Source organism: Ailuropoda melanoleuca, chromosome X (assembly GCF_002007445.2).
Source record: "Ailuropoda melanoleuca isolate Jingjing chromosome X, ASM200744v2, whole genome shotgun sequence".
Lineage (NCBI taxonomy): Eukaryota > Metazoa > Chordata > Mammalia > Carnivora > Ursidae > Ailuropoda > Ailuropoda melanoleuca.
Genome location: NC_048238.1, coordinates 52,806,373 through 52,823,814, shown reverse-complemented (window position 1 = coordinate 52,823,814; position 17,442 = coordinate 52,806,373). Strand labels below are relative to the sequence as shown.

At 43.0% G+C, this 17,442-nt stretch overlaps 1 protein-coding gene across 6 annotated transcripts in view; it reads right to left on the bottom strand.

Moving 5' to 3' along the window:
- Positions 1-13,795: 13,795 nt before the first annotated feature.
- The window catches only part of TAF1 (TATA-box binding protein associated factor 1), a 72,749-nt gene continuing 69,102 nt past the window's right edge, over positions 13,796-17,442 (bottom strand). For 4 of the 6 annotated variants that reach the window (XM_034649841.1, XM_034649842.1, XM_011237051.3 and 1 more), the window contains one exon: positions 13,796-15,606. In XM_034649841.1, coding sequence (XP_034505732.1) covers positions 15,387-15,606 — 220 coding nt within the window. In that variant the 3' untranslated portion in view covers positions 13,796-15,386. The remainder of the gene's footprint in view (positions 15,607-17,442) is intronic. The other 2 variants (XM_002929056.4, XM_002929057.4) reach the window with 1 other exon arrangement.

Below are 17,442 nucleotides of genomic sequence, written 5' to 3'. Positions count from 1 at the left end.
GGGATTGAACCCCGCATCGGGCTCCCTGCTCAGTGGGGAGCCTGCTTCTCCCTCTGCCCTTTACCCCATTCGTGCTCGCCCTCTCTCTCTCAAATAAATAAATAAAGTCTAAAAAAAAAAAGTACATGGAAATGAATGGAAATGAAATGAAATGGAAACACAATAGTCCAAAACCTCTGGGATGCAGCAAAAGTGGTTCTGAGAGAAGTTTATAGCAAAGGGGCCTACCTCAAGGAGCAAGAAAGATCTCAAATAAACAACCTAAGCTTACACTGAAAGGAGTTAGAAAAAGGACAAACAAAACCCCAAACCAGCAGAAGGAAGGAAATAATAAAGACTAGAGCAGAAATAAATTACATAGAAACTAAAAAAACAACAGAACACAACAGTGAGCCAGGGGCTGGTTTTTTGAAAAGATCAACAAAATTGATAAACCTCCAGCCAGACTTATCAGGGAAAAAAGAGAAATGACCCAAAAAAATCACAAATGAGAGAAGAATAACCACCACAAAAATATAAACAATTATAGCATAATAGTATGAAAAACCATATGCCAACAAATTCGACAACCTAGACGAAATGGATAAATTGCTTAGAAACGTATAACCTGCCAAAGCTGAAACAGGAAGAAATAGAAAATTTCAACAGACCAATTACCAGCAAATAAATTGAATCAGGAATCAAAAAACTCCCAGTGAACAAAGTTCAGGAGCAGACGGCTTCACAGGCAAATTCTACCAAACATTTCAGGAAGAGTTAATACCTATTCTTCTCAAACTATTCCAAAAAATAGAAGACGGAAGAAAACTTCCGAATTCATTCTATGAGACCAGCATTACCCTGAAATCAAAACCAGTTAAAGACACCACTAAAAAATAGAACAACAGGCAAATATCTCTGATGAATGTGGATGCAAAAATTCTGAGCAAAATACTTGCCAAGTGGATCCAACAATACATTTAAAAAAAGCACTCACCTTGATCAAGTGAGATTTATTCCTGGGTTGCAAGTGTGGCTCAATATTCACAAATCAATCAGTGTGGTACATCACATCAATAAGAGAAAGGATAAGAACCATGAGATCATTTCAATAGATGCAGAAAAAGCACTGAACACAGTACAACATCCATTCATGATGAAAACCCTCAAAAATTAGGTTTAGAGGGAACATACTTCAAATAATAAAGGCCACATATGAAAAACCCACAGCTAATATCATCCTCAATGGGGAAACACTGAGAGCTTTTCCCCTAAGGTCAGGAACAATGATGTCCTCTCTCACCACTTTTGTTCAACATAGCACTGGAAGTCCTAGCCACAGCATTCAGACAACAACCAAAAATACCAAAAGGCATCCAAATAGGTAAGGAAGAAGTAAAACTTTCACTATGTGCAGAAGACATGACACTCTATGTAGAAATCCTGAAAGACTCCACCAAAAAACTGATATACGAATTCAGTAAATTCACAGGACACAAAATCAACGTACAGAAATCTGTTGTATTTCTATACACCAATAATGAAACAGCAGAAAGAGAAATAAAGGAATTGATTCCATTTACAACTGCACCAAAAATAATAAGATACCTAGGAATAAATCTAACCAAAGAGGTGAAAGACCTGTACTCTGAAAACTATAAAACATTGATGAAAGAAAGTGAAGAAAACACGAAAAATGGAAGGACATTCCATGCTCATGGATTGGAAGAACAAATATTGTTAACATGTCTATGCTACCCGAAGCAATGCATAGATTTAATGCAATCCCTATCAAAATACCAATGGCATTTTTCACAGAACTAGAACAAAAATCCTAAAGTGTGCATGGAACCACAAAAGACCCTGAATATTCAAAGCAATCTTGAAAAAGAAAAGCAAAGCTGGACGCATCACAATTCTGGACTTCAAGCTATGTCACAAAGCTGTAGTGATCAAAACAGTCTGGTACGGGTGCAAAAATAGACACATAGATCAATGGAACAGGATAGAAAACCCAGAAATGGACCCTCAACTCTATGGTCAATTAATCTTCAACAAAGCAGGAAAGAATATCCAATGGAAAAAAGACAGTCTCTTCAGGGCACCTTGGGGGCGCAGACGGTTGGGCGTCTGCCTCTTGATTTCCGCTTGGGTTGTGATTTTGGGGTCATGAGATCGGGCCCCTGGGTTGGGCTCCACGCTCGGCACGGAGTGTGCTCGGGATCCTCTCCCTCTCCCCACCACACACGTGTGTGGGTACGCCCTCCCACTCCCTCTCCCTCTCTAAAATGAATAAACCAATCTTTAAAAAAAAAGTCTCTTCAACAAATGGTGTTGGGAAAACTGTATAGCTACATGCAAAAGAAAGAAACTGGACGACTTTCTTACACCATACACAAAAATAAATTCAAAATGGCTGAAAAACCTAAGTGTGAGACCTGAAATCATAAAAATCCTAGAAGAGAGCACAGGCAGTAACTTCTTTGACACTGGCTGTAGCAACTTTTTTTCTAGATAGGTCTCTTGAGGCAAGGAGAAAAAAAAGCAAAAATAAACCCTTGGGACTACATCAACATAAAAAGCTTCTGCGCAGTGAAGAAAACAATCAACAAAACTAAAAGGCAACCTACGGAAGGGGAGAAGATACTTGCAAATGACATCTCTGATAAAGGGTTAGTATCCAAAATATATAAAGAACTTTTTTTTTTTTTAAGATTTTATTTATTTATTCGACAGAGATAGAGACAGCCAGCGAGAGAGGGAACACAAGCAGGGGGAGTGGGAGAGGAAGAAGCAGGCTCATAGCGGAGGAGCCTGATGTGGGGCTCGATCCCATAACGCCGGGATCACGCCCTGAGCCGAAGGCAGACGCTTAACCGCTGTGCCACCCAGGCGCCCCAAAAATATATAAAGAACTTTTAAAACTGACCACCCAGAAAATGAATAATCCAATTAAAAACTGGGCAGAAGACATGAAACATTTCTCCAAAGATGACATCCGGGTGGCCAACAGACACATAGAAGGATGCTCATTGTCACTTACCATCGGGGAAATGCAGACCAAAACTACAAGGAGGTATCACCTCACACCTGCCAGAATGGCTAAAATCAACAGCACAAGAAGCAACAGGTGTTGGCGAGGATGTGGAGAGAAAGGAACCCTCGTGCACTGTTGGTGGGAACGCAAACTGGTGCAGTCACTCTGGAAACAGTATGGAGGCTCCTCAAAAAGTTAAAAATCAAACTACCTTATGCTCTAGCAATCACACTACTGGGTATTTATCCAAAGAATGCAAAAACACTAATTCAAAGGGATACATGCACCCCTCTGTTTATAGCAACATTATCTACACTAGTTGAGATATGGCAGCAGCCCAAATAGATTGATGAATGGATAGAGATGGGGTATGTATAGATATACAATGGAATACTATTCAGCCATAAAAAAGAACAAAATCTTACCATTTGCAGCAACATGGGTGGAGCTAGAGAGTATTACACTAAGTGAAATAAGTCAGAGGCAAATACCATATGATTTCCCTCATACGTGGAATTTAAGAAATAGAACAAATGATCAAAGGGGAAAAAGAGAGAGAGAGAAACCAAGAAAAATGCTCTTAACTATAGAGAACAAACTTGTGGTTACCAGAGGGAAGCAGGTGGGGGGATGGGTGAAAAAGTGAGGGGCGTAGGGAGCACATCTGTCATGATGAGCACCAGGTGATTAAAATAAAAACTTAAAAAAAAGGACAGATGAACCAAATGAAGTTTTATTCCTGGTATCAACAAGCCAAATGTAAACATTTTTTGAGACAACGTGGGACATCTGAACATCGATTGATTATAATAGATGGTATTAGGGATTATTGTTGTTTATGGTGTGTGATGAAGTTAGTTATTGATTTTTAAAGTTTTTATCCTTAAGAGGTACATACTGAATACTTTATTGGCAAATATGATGTCTGGGATTTTTAAAAAAATACTACAGCAGCCGTCCCAAAAGGCTGGAAGGGGGGAGGTAGATGAACAAAGACTCAAAAAATGTTGATAATGGTTAAAGCCAGATGCGGGCTTCATGGGGGTTCATTATGTTCTTCTAATTTTCAATATGTTGAAAATTTTCTACAGTGGAAATTAGTAAAATCCAGCTTACTGTCCTGGTTCTGATTCTCTCCTCACTGAGCAACATTCTGATTGCAATGTCTTCTCGTCTAGATTTGTCATTTAATAGAGAATGTACTTGATAAGCAAATACGAGTCCTTGCCTATCCGTTACAGTTCTCACTGCTGACTAATAATTTAGTAAATGTTCCTATATTGCTTTCAGCTTTGGACATAGCATCTGATTGGTGAGACTAAGGCCATGGGCTGGGATGAACGCTCCCAGTGGTCAACCAACTGGGTGCCAAACTGGTTGTCCCTGAGTAAACCTACTACTTCTCAGTAGTTTGGCATTCACTGTTTTACCAGCATGCCTTGCTTTTCTACTTGAACTTCAACAGTGGTAGACAAGTGATTTAGGAATCGATCAGCTGTGGAGTCAGAACAAGGCAAGGTCCATCGCCCCTCTCGTACCCGTTCCTGTTATTGAAATAGTCAAATAGTAAGTAGTAAAGTAACAGTTACCACGTACCGAGGGCTTCCTGTGTGCCAGACATCCTTCTACGCACTTCACCCTGCGATAGTTTTTCATCTTTATGATGATCCGACATTTACAGAAGAGGAAACTAAGGCCCCGGGGGACTTGCCTTAAGAGCCAGGTTTTGAGCGCAAGAGTTTGACTTCAAAGCCATGTTCTCAGGCACTGTGATGTATCATCTTCATTTGGAAACAATGTCAGAAGTCATCTGGTCTAGTTATTTTGTAAATCAAGCGTGTGAGGCTCTCTGAACTGCCTCGAGGCTCTGCAGTAGGCTATCGGAGACCGGCCAGGTAAACACGTTCCTGGCAAAATACAGAAGCATAGCATATGCTGGAGGACAGCTGAGTGCAAGGAAATTCAGTTATTATTTTGTAAGGAGTACTGGCGGCAGGGGACAGGGCAGCCTAGCCTCTTCTGCTTATAGTTAGAGACTATCTTCTCAGCCTTGGGGCTCTAAGACTTGATGCCTAGGGAAAGTTCCAGGTGGTCCTTGTCACACGGCTCCAACCAACATCAAAAGCAGTTTAAGTGCTTGAATGTTAGTAATTAGAGGTTTGCATGGAAAAACCTGGACTTTACATGTTATAAGATCAAGAGCTCTTGAAACTGGAAGTCAATGGACTAAACTGGGATATAAAATGTGTATTAATCAAGTGGATGTAGGACTATGTCATGACTTCCTTCTAAATAACGATTTAAAAAAAATCATCATGTGGGGCACCTGGTTGACTCAGCTGGTTAAGCAACCGATTCTTGATTTCGGCTCTGGTCATGATCTTGGGGTGGAGAGATCGAGCCTCGAGTCGGGCTCTGCACTCAGCGGGGAGTCCGCTTGAAGATTCTCTCCCCCCCTCTCCTTCTGCCCCTCCCCCCCCTGCTTACACATGTGTGAGCTCTCTCTCGCAAATAAATCTTTAAAAAAAAGTCATCATGCTACAATGCAGTTAAAGGGAACAACTTCTGGTTTAATTATAAGAAATGTCAACTTGCCTTTTTAAGAATTATATTACATTTTCTGGTAAATACATTCTTTCCAGTCTGATATTTATTGCTCAAAGTCAGGAGAAGCCATACTTATTTGGTGAGTTGAGAGTTAAATCTGATAACTTACAATTTGATTCTGAAGTTAAAAAAAAAATGGAATCATAAGAAGAGGAAACAAGAAACAAAACTTTTAAAACCCGCCATTTTTATTTCAAACATGGATTCTGGAAACACATCAAGAAACTTGGAGAAAAGCTAAAGTGAAATTTAAATTACAAAAGTTAGTGGCGAACCTACTGAAAATAAAAATTAAGTACATAAATAAATAAAGGGGCGCCTGGCTGGCTCAGTCAGTGGAGCGTGCCACTCTTGATCTCAGGGTGGTGGGTTCAAGCCCCATGTTGGGTGTGGAGCTCCTTCAAATAAAAACTTTAAAAGAAATAAATAGAAGAGAGTGGTGAAGAAATTCTTGTGCCTTTTTCACATCTACAACAGTTTGGCTGTATTTTGGTACTTGGAAATACCTGGAGCCCTCAAATATTTGTGTTTTCATTTTGATTGTGTCATCAAGAGTTCATTTTCTTATTTTTTTTGGATGATTTTATTTATTTAAGAGAGAGAGCACAAGCAGGCGGAGTGGCAGGCAAAGGGAGAAGCAGGCTCCCTGCTGAGCAGGGACCCCCCCCCCCCCCCGGGGACAAAAACTCGGGGGGGGGGGGCCCCCCTGAGCTGGAGGCAGCCACTTCACCGACTGAGCCACCCAGGTGCCCCAAGAGTTAATTTTCAATAAAGGGGAGTCCAGTACATTCAACAGTTCAATTATCTGGCGCTGCTGGAATGGGAGACGAAGTCAGTATGTGGTTCTGAAGCTTTTCAGCTTTCCCCTACCTTTGTCCATTTTCCTCAGTGACCGTGGCACCGATTTTCAGTCAAGGGCGTAACGCAACCCAGGGTGATAACAGAAGCAAATCCGAATGCGGGGAGGAAGATTCATGGGATAATGGGAGTTTGAAAAATCCTCTCGGGTGATTCGGACAAATCATCCTTTCTGGAGGATTCCCACATAGTCTGGAATACCCTAAGACTACATGGTGTTTGGAATTTATGATTTCACTTTAAAGCGTTAGGATTACTTACACTGGTCTAAATGGTCGAACTCTGGGGCGCCTGGGTGGTTCAGCCGTTAAGCGTCTGCCTTCGGCTCAGGGCGTGATCCCAGGTTCCTGGGATCGAGCCCCGCATCAGGCTCCTCCGCTATGAGCCTGCTTCTTCCTCTCCCATTCCCCCTGCTTGTGTTCCCTCTCTCGCTGGCTGTCTCTCTGTCAAATAAATAAAATCTTTAAAAAAAAATAAAAAATAAATGTTCAAACTCTGGTTTACTCAGAATATAGAACAAACCACAGCTAACGTTTACTGAGCGTGTCCTGTATGGTAGGCCTGGTGCTGAGCACTTCACACGCGTTAGCTCCTGTAGTTTCCTCTACAGCCCTGTCGGATAGCTGAGGAAACTGACCTTTCGCTAACTGCTCCAGGTAGCCCAGCGAGGAAGGCGTGGAAGCCACAAGTGTGACATTTAAGCCTGTATTTCAAACCACCACACTACACTGGAGGGCTTTTGTTGAAATGCTGTTTTTTCCTTGTCGTCCACGAAGAGACTATCGGAATCCGGAGTTACAGCTGGCATGTAGAAGGTTGGAGAGAGTGCAATGACTTGTTAACTTACCTCAAGAGAACGAAAATATGTTGTCCCAACTTTTCTTTCCTTTGTAAGATGGAAATCCGGCCTCTAACTTGCTTAGGACTCTTTCTTAGGATTTAGGAGTATTTAAATTATGCTCTATCGTTTGAGATTTAGACCCCTTTGGAGAGAAAATTTCTTTAGACCTTAGGCCACACCCCTTTTAAATTAGCTTCTTAACCAGGAGTCCAAGAAACATCTCATATTATATATAGAACCTGATGTATATATTTACCTTTTTTTCTGGAGAAAGAGTTCACAGCTTTTACCACCTTTTTTTTCCTTGAGAGGGAGAGGGGGTGAAGGGCAGTGGGAGAGGGAAGAATCCCAAGCAGAACCCACACCCAGCATGGAGCCTGACAGGGGGCTCGATCCTATGACCCTGAGATCATGGCCTGAGCTGAAATCACCAGTCGGCTGCTTAACTGACTGAACCACCCAGGTGACCTTTTACCATATTTTCAAAGTCGTCCATACCTCCCAAACAGGTTAAGATTCATTATTTTAACCGTTGTTTGACAGACTGAAAGTGGCTTGATAAAGTAGACCAAAGGTAAAAGCTGAAAATTTGTTATTGATAATCAGTTGGTTTTGAATGTAAGTGCCAAGGCCTAAGAATTTTTGCAATATTGGAGAAACTTCATCAAATTGTCTACATCAGGGACTGGAGGAGGCGGACAGGCCTCCCTACTACTTGGGAGGCTTTAAAAATAATCCTCTCCTCAAGGGCGCCTGGGTGGCTCAGTCGGTTAAGCATCCAACTCTTCACCTCAGGGTGGTGTGATGGAGCCCCATGTCAGGCTCTGCGCTGGGAGCGGAGCCTGCTTGATTCTCTCCCCCCTCCCTCTGCCCCTCCCCCACTAGTGTGGGAAATCTCTCTAAAAAAGAAATAGATCTTAAAATATACAGCGTCTAATACACTTACTACTGACATACTTTCTTCTGACACACAGTCGGGAAAACTGAAGCAAAATATATCTGGCACCCTAGCAGTCTCCATTTCTTGTTCGCAAATTCTTTTTCCTTCCTAATTAACTATTTCTCTATTTTAGAACATTTATTTGCTCCCAGTTTTCCCATATAGCCTTTTCCTCCTCTTAAAATATTCCTGATTTCATAAATAAGAAAACAAAGGAAGAGTGAACGGTTTTGTGACCATTGAGATTACTTACTTTCTGCCTACTACAGTGTAACTTAATTGTTTCCTCTGTTAGCTGAGCATTTCTTACATATGTTATAGATAACAGAGTCAAACCGTTGGTTGATAGGTCTTATTTGCACTATAGAGGTGAGAGAGTCACAAACACAGGATATAAGCATACGTTCTTATTTTGTTGTACATCAGGATGAATGGATATTTTAAAAACTTGAAAAGCTGTAATATGGAGTTGACTGAAAACGCTGGATTCCAAGTCCCCAAAATGTAGAAAATCCAAACCTATATAAGTAAAATTCAAGAGAAATGATTTTGAAACTCTTACATCTATTTATTTTTTTTTAATTTTTTTAAAAAGATTTTATTTATTTATCTGACAGAGATAGAGACAGCCAGCGAGAGAGGGAACACAAGCAGGGGGAGTGGGAGAGGAAGAAGCAGGCTCATAGCGGAGGAGCCTGATGTGGGGCTCGATCCCAGAATGCCAGGATCACGCCCTGAGCCGAAGGCAGATGCTTAACCGCTGTGCCACCCAGGTGCCCCTCTTATATCTATTTAAACCAACCTGCAGAATTTATAATTTATATGTAATTTAAACTGTCAGTTTCTGCATTACATTTATAAATAATAGGTGAGATACATAATATTAAAGGTAACTTGGGGCGCCTAGGTGGCTCAGTCGGTCAAGCATCTTCCTTTGACTCAAGCGTCTTCCTTCGGCTCAGGTCATGATCTCCGGGTCCTGGGATCGAGCCCCACATCTGGCTCCTTGCTCAGTGGGGAGTCTGTTTCTTGCTCTCCCTCTGCCCCTCCACCACCCCCCCACTTGTATTCTCTCTCTCAAATAGATAAAATCTTTAAAAAATAAAGGTAACTTATTTTTAAAATCTTTGACTACTTTTTATGAAAAGCAAGAGATAAATTTGCATTTACCTGATAATTAAAAAACTGTGACTGTATATTTCTTCTAAAGCACTTACAGTCACCAAAAGACTATTATTAATAGTTTCTATTATTACATTAAGGTATGCATATTAAAAATGCACATTCCAAGCCCAGGAATTTGAATTTACAATAAGTGACCCCGACTGCCACTCGGATGTCTACTAGTTTAACAACAGCTGAGGGCGCCTGGGTGCCTCAGTCGGCTGAGCAGCCGACTCTTGACTTTGGCTCAGGTCATGATCTCTGGGTCCTGCATTGGGCTCCACACTCAGCACGGAGTCTGCTCGTCCCTCTCCCTCTGCTCCTCTCCCTGTTTGCGTGCTTGCTCTCTAATAAAATCTTTGAAAAAATAATAAATACATAAAAAGAAGAGCTGATGCTGAGGCTAGCATTCATTTGGGAATGTTGCTGGATCAGTTTCCCAAAGCCCTCAGAGAAGAATTACCTGGGCCATCTGTAAAATACACAGAACACTGGTCCTCTTCCCTAGACATTCTGACTCAAGAGGGCTGGGTTGGGGCCTAGGAACCAGGGTGGTTTTTTTTTTTTTTTAAAGATTTTATTTATTCATTTGACAGAGAGAGAGCCAGCGAGAGAGGGAACACAAGCAGGGGGAGTGGGAGAGGAAGAAGCAGGCTCTCAGCAGAAGAGTCTGATGGGGCTTGATCCCAGAACGCCGGGATCACGCCCTGAGCCAAAGGCAGACGCTTAACGACTGAGCCACCCAGGCGCCCCATGGAACCACGGTTTTTAACAAGCACACCAGCTGTTTCTCTTTGAAGTCAGGAGGAAACAAGTTAGATTATTGTAATTAGGCAAATACTGTACTGCGATACCTAAGACCCTGGAATTGGGAAAGAAACAAACTACCAATAGGAAAGAAACTGGCTATTCTTACACTGATAAGGGACTTAGGTTTTGGAAACACAAAGCTGAGGCTACCTTCTCCAGCTCTACTCCTCTCCCACTGAAAAGCGTCTCACTACGTTTTGGATAAAGACAAAACTCCTTATTAGGATCTACAATGCCCAGGGGCAATGGTTTGCCCCCTTCCTACTGCTTAGATATATCCAACACTCACTCTTCTGGTCTTAATTTGAAGGGGGTCCTTCTGGGGCACCTAAGTGGCTCAGTCAGTCAGGTGTTCAACTCTTGATTTCGGCTCAGGCCATGATCTCTGGATTGTGGGATTGAGTCCCATGTCCGGCTCCACGCTCAATGGGGAGTCTGCCTGAGAGTCTCTCCCTCTCCCTCTGCCCCTCCTCCCCCCTTGCACTCTCTAAAATAAATAAATGTTTAAAAAAAAATAAAGGGGGTCCTTCTCCAGTCCAAGACTAATCCCTCTACCCTTTGTACCTCTGAATGCGTTCCCTCATTTGTAAAATGAGAAAAGTAATACCTATCTCATAGATGGGTCTAGATTAAATGAGGTCGGGTAAGAAGGGCTCTCTGCAGAGAGGCTGGCACAGTGAATGATGGCTATTACTTAATCAAATCAAGCTCTGTGTCTGCTTCCTCACATTCAATTGTTCAACCCACTTGCCATCTGGTTTCTGTACCCACAATTCCAAGGAAGCTCACCGATTGCCAAGTCCAAAGGACAGATTTCAGTCCTTATCTGATTGACCTTTCTGCGAGTATTAGACATCGCTGACCTCAACTCTATCCTTTGAAATTCTCCTTCGGCTTCCCTAAAAACCATGGATCCTATTTTCTTCATACTTCTCTGGCCAGTCTTTCCAAGCATCTTTTGTGATTCTTTCGATGCTTACCTTTCCAGATTTTTAAAAAAATATCTTAACTTCATCAAAGTAACACATGCACAGCTATCTGCCAATGACAGCATCCCAGCATCCAGTCTTGGTACAGAGCAGTCAAGAAATAGTAACTGAAAGGAATTCCACCAATTTCTCTCTTATATTTGGGTCTTCACCCCAAACTGCTTACCTTTGGTCCTACACCCTGACAGCTGTGTTGCTAAGTACCTTTGGAGAAAAATCACACAATGAAGTAAATTGGTTTAATGTTATGTATGTATATTTGTATGTATATATTTAAGTAGGTGGGTGAGCACGGAGCACAACGCAGGGCTTGAACTCATGACCCTGAGACCAAGACCTGAGCTGATATCAAGAGTCGGGCGGTCAACTGACTGAGCCACCCAGGTGCCCCAATTGGTACTATTTAAATTAACGTCTGTAACCTCATTTGTGTGTTCAACACCCAGCAATCCTTTTTTGCATCCTGTCAGCTCCAGCTCTCATTTCCTTTGGGGACCATTAAAAAACAAAACCAAACACCAAACCAAAGAGAAATACTTAAACAGGAATAGAGGGGTCAGGGTGAAAAAGATGAGCCCTCCTCCACTCCCCTCCCCACTCTACTTCACTCCTAGTGGTGTTAAGAGCTTGAAGTGCAGCCAGCTACGTCCTTTCTGTGAGTATGCAAACATGGATTTATATCCCCTTGTCCCTCAAAGAAATGAAATCAAACATCACTGCCCATTCGCTCATTTTTCAAGAATACTTTTCCATATTTGTACGCACTGCTCTTCCTCATTCTTTAACAGCGGTGTGCTCTTCCCCTGAATGGATGTGCCATAGTCCAACCTCTCCACTACCGATGGGGCACCGCGCTAGTTCCGTTCTTCGTGACCTCCCTTGGGAGCTCCACACTTTCGTTCAAGCTCCCATCCCATTTCCACTTTTCTCACAAGGATCTTCTTCCCTCTTTCCCAGAGGCAACTGAGGATGTGAAGTGGGAAGTCCTCCAGCTTCCTACCTCCCGAATCTACACACTGATCTGGGACTCCATCCATCCTCTGGGGTCTTCTGCCGGCGTGCACGCCCGCTATGCCTCCCGACACGCCCGCCCGTTCTCATACAGGGCTTCCCAACAGTTATCCTCTCTGGGGTTTTTCCCAACCCCTCTTCCTCTCTCGCTGTCTCCCCTAAGCTCACGTAAGCATGGTTACTTATATTCCCTTTTACGACTCTCTCCCTTTTATGCCTCACAGCCTCGCTTCTCGAGCATAGTCTATGATCTCTACTGTCACTTTCCTCATCTTCCATCTGCTGCTCGGACCATGCTGCCGGCTGGCTTCCAATCCCACTATTCTGCAACTGCTGCTGCTAGCCAAGGTCACCAGGGGCCTCCTAGGTGCCAAAGCCAAAGGCTCTCGGCTCATGCTTCCTTTTACTTCACCTCTCCACGGCATCCATGTGTTTTTTTGTTTTTTTTTTTTGCGGGGTGGGGGGTCTTAAATCTTCTCTGGTTTGAGAAGTATCTCTTCCGGTTATGCTTCTATTTCTGGCCACCCCCAAATAGTGGTGTTCACCAGGATTCTGTCCTCCATGCTCTTCTGACTACACGTTTCCCGGGTGACCTCACCTGCTCCCGAGGATGCACGAATTCTAGGCTTTCCACCTATCATCCTTTCAACGTCCGTGCTTCCAACCAAACACAGCCTGTGAACAGCATCACCATTGCCCAGGTCACCTAAGTCAGAGACCTACGTTCCACTCTTTCACCTTCCATCATCCAATCAGTCACCAAAGTGTACCTCTCATCACGGTCCTACTGCCCACATCTTGGCCAGCTTGAGTCTCCATCATCTCATCTGACATCGCCCCCTCCCCCCAGTCCATCTGTTCTCAAAGTGTGGCCAGCGCCATCTCTCTGAAACGAGCATTTGGTCCTAAGCACGGTCATCACCACCCTACGTATGCTCCCTCTATTCCACCCATTCAGAACTACTCGTTCCATGAACAGACCATGTAATCTCATGCCTCTGCCAAGAACGCCCCCCCACCCCCCTCTGCCTGGCAAACTCCTACCTACTTCTCATGGTCCATCTCAAAGGTCACCCCTGTGAAGCCTTCCCATCCTCACTCCATCAGCAGAGTTGGTAACTCCTTCCTCTCACCACAGATCCTCGTTAAGTATTTATTGCAATGATTGTGTTTTATTAAACTTATCTACATTTACATGTCTCTCTCTCATTCTAGCCCTTAGAGCTCCCCGAGACCAGAAACTAGACCTTACTTTTGTATCAGCATCCAGCAGACTGCCTGATAAAAGCAGGGGGGCCTTGATAAATGTTGACTGAACAGATGAAGGAATACCGTGTACCTACCCAATCTCCCAAACCAAAATTCTGAAAGCCACCTTCCATTCCATTCCTCCTTTTCTACCCTCAAATGCCAACTGGTCAAGTCCTGTCGATTCTACCCCCTGAAGATCTCTCAAATTCATGCCCCTCCTCCCCATCTTAATGCCACGGCCTTAGACTGGGCTCCAATACCCCTTACTTGAACTAGATTTGCTCCCCTCCAAACCATTCTCCACATTATTGCTGAGTATTTTAAAAAGTTTTTATTACAAAAATATACATACTTATTAAAAAATTCAAATACAGAAATAAAAGCACAATACATTCCCAGTATACACACAACCACAGAGCCCCCTTCCCTCCGATCCCATTCCCCAGAAGTTATCGCTGTGAACAGTTTAGCATATATCCTTTCAGACCTTTTCCTCCGCATATACAAGTATATACACACATATAAATATACACACATGGTTTTGTCTTTTACAAAAGTGGGGTCAAACTCGTCTGTTACATAGGATTCTTCAATTCTAAAGCACAAATCTGATGCAATCATTCTACCAGTGCTCCTCATTTCCTATAATACACAGTGCACACCCGTTAGCGTCGAGGATATGCTTCCTGCCAGTCTTTCAGTCTCATCTCTAGCCACTCCAGCATTAAAGGACTGGAGCACAAACCACCTCCGATCCTTTCTGGAACAAGGCAGGCAAGCACAAAAAAATCAGGAACACACTCTGCTAGAGATAGCAGATTACGCTCTGCCTGCACTTTTCCATCTGGCAAGCTCCTACTCATTCTTCAACAGTCAGCTTATAAATTACCTCTGGGAAGACCTCCCTTTTTCAGACATGGTCACTCCTCTGTTTTCCCCTCTACTTTACATCTAGTGTCTTCACTGCACTTAGCTCACAGCACCATTGTAATGATTTAAGAAACAAGTTTTGAATTCCACTCCCTCTCCCCAACTTGAGGGTGAGCTCTTTAGGTAAAAGCAATGTGTCTTATTTACTTTTGCATCCCAAGGATCTGACAGTGCTTATCACAGAGCAGATGGCCAAAAACAAATCTCTTGAGGATGTTATGATCGCAGGAACATTTACTAAGTACCTACTACGCACAGAATCAAATCCTAGGCATGAAAAGAAAGTCTTTGTCCTAAGGACCTTACCATTTTCCTACCCTGTCCCCTGGGGACGAGGGGCACAGAACACATTCACATGGCAACATATAATTTCTGACAAACAGGCTGTTTCAAAGATTGAAGTCATTTGCCTCAAATCCATTTAGGGACAAGGCATTGTAAAATCAAATAAATAATAAGGTAACAGGCAGTTTGTCCAATAGGTTTATGTGTTTACTGGGGCACCCAGTCTACCAGAACCCAGTTCTCTGTCCCAGCAGGGGGCTGTCACCTGTTCCAGCCTGCAAATTAGAAAACTGAGATGATACCATGCTTGGAAAATGTCTAATACACCAAGAGGAAAGAAAATTGTTAGTTCTTTCATAATTGCTCCTCCTTCCTGAGGGAAAAGTGATACCAAGAGCGGTCAACTGGAGCTAAAGGAGGGCACGGGAGAAAGAAGAGATTGTTCTCCTTTTGTTAGTGGTACGGAAAAAGGGGTTGCTTGGTTTTAAATCAAAGAGTGACACTGCCCCGGGAAGATCAGAAGAGGTGATTTGTTACCATTTATATACTATTTATTAAAGGCTAAGGTGTTAATCTAGTGATTTCAGGATCAGACGCTATACAACAATTATGAACAAATTAAGGAAGGTGAGCCACCTAGACCGGAGAACAGCGAAGGCTAACCAGGGAGGCCCAAAGGAAGCCTCATTCATCAGAGTCCAAGTCACTGTCCCCAGCAATGGAGTGGAAATCCTCACTGTCCTCCTCGTCCTCTGACAGGTGGACCTGGCTTAGTACGCTTGGCCCAGAGCGCTGCTCTTCCTCCTCATCTTCTTCCTCCTCTGACACCTCATACCCACCGATGCTGCTGAAGCTTGTGTCTTGGGTGTTCGACTTGGGATCAGGCTCCTCATAGCTCCCATAACTGAGAAGAGAAACAGGTCATCTCTCAAGCTCAGGTACCACCCTCTAGCTGACCAGTCCCGTTCTCAGTGCCACCAAGGGATCAGCCCGTCTCACCTCCCCTGGACACTAAAACGACTGTTCTGTAGGTCCCCGAGAGAAAAATGATCCTGTTCAAAACATCAACCTGCCAACTTCATATTCACAAGAACCCGAATGAAAGAAACTCCCCTACACCTGAACCACACACTGCCGGCTGGCGTGGCCGTAAATGCGGACAGCCTCAGAGTTTCATCTCCCACTTACAGCTTCACGCACGTACAGATCCAATTAGTTAACAGTCCTGAAGATTCTACCTCTTCCATTATCTTGTCCCTTCCTTCCCATCTCTACTCCGCCTGCCTTAGCTTAGTCCTTTGCTATCTCTGGCCTACGCCGCTGAAATCGGTCTTGATGCCTCCAGTCTTGCTCTCCTCCAATTCATTCTTCACACTTCTGCCACAGTGCTCTTTATTTTTTGTTTATTCTTAATTTTACTTAAAAAAAAAAAAACCACACAAGCAATGCATGTTCACTGTTTTTTTTTTTTTAAAAATAAAATACATGCCAGAAAAAAAAATCACCAGCAACTCCATCACCCAGATATAACCTCTTGGTATATGACCTTCCAAATTTTTTTTCTATGCGCTTAACTTAGATGCTTAAACATTTTTTATTTTACAAAATTGGAATACTCTACGTGCTCTTCAGGAATCTGTTTACACACTAATGATTATAATGAACATCCTTCCATGTCAGTGAACACCCATCTACAGCACCCTCTTAATCGCTGTATGGCACTCTACTATATGGCTGCCACATGACTTGACACAACCGTCTCTCACTGGGACGCTGAAGCTGTCTCCAACATTCCCACTACAAAAGACAAACTCCCTGTACAAATGTCTTGATGAAGGTGTTGTATTACTGCCACAGAATAATTTCCTAGACATGGAATTGGCCCCCAAGGGGGATGCACATTTTCTGAGTTTTTGGTTTATGATAAATTGCTACAGCTCTCTCCCACCCACCCCACCTTATCAATTCACATTACCGGCAGTCATTGGAGAATGTCTTTCCACACACCTTCCCAACACCGGGCATCATCATTCATTTTCATCTTTATCAATCTTACAGGTAAAATACTGCATTTCATTGTTTTATTGCCTTCCTTTGAGTCTTAGGGAAGTTATTTTTTCATATATTTACTGGCCATGTGCATTTCTTTTGGGGTACAGAGCACTCTTTCCAAAATGCAGATCTGCTCATACTTCTTATTCAATGTCTGCCCTGAACTTTCAGGCCCTTCATGATTTGGTCGTTACCTACCTCTGTAAATCGGCTCTCTCACACGGAGAGACCAAGCTGCTTACACGCTCTAGAACTGTTTCAGGACTCATACGCTGTTCTTGCTCTCTGAAGTACCCTTTGCTTTCTTCTTCTTCTTCTAGGTAATTCCTCATCCGAGTTAGCTCAGTTTCCTTCTCTAAGCAGCTCCTCTACCCCACTCCTATCCAAGTCCCAGAAAATCCCTGCGGTTGCCCATCACAGCATTTTCCAAGTCACACTATGATCGTCTGTTAACCTGTTCTAGGTTTCCCACTAGACTGAACTCTTTGAAGGAAGGCACCACATCTTAGTTGCTTCTGAACTTGCGATAAATATTTGCTTAATGAGTAAAGAAAGACTAACTGCTTCCTGGATACCTCTGGCTAGATCTATCTGATGTACCTTAAATCTAACATGTCCAAAGACAAATTTCATTTTTTTCTCCTTTCCTGCCTCATCAAATACCTACCTGCTCTTTTCACTTTCCTAT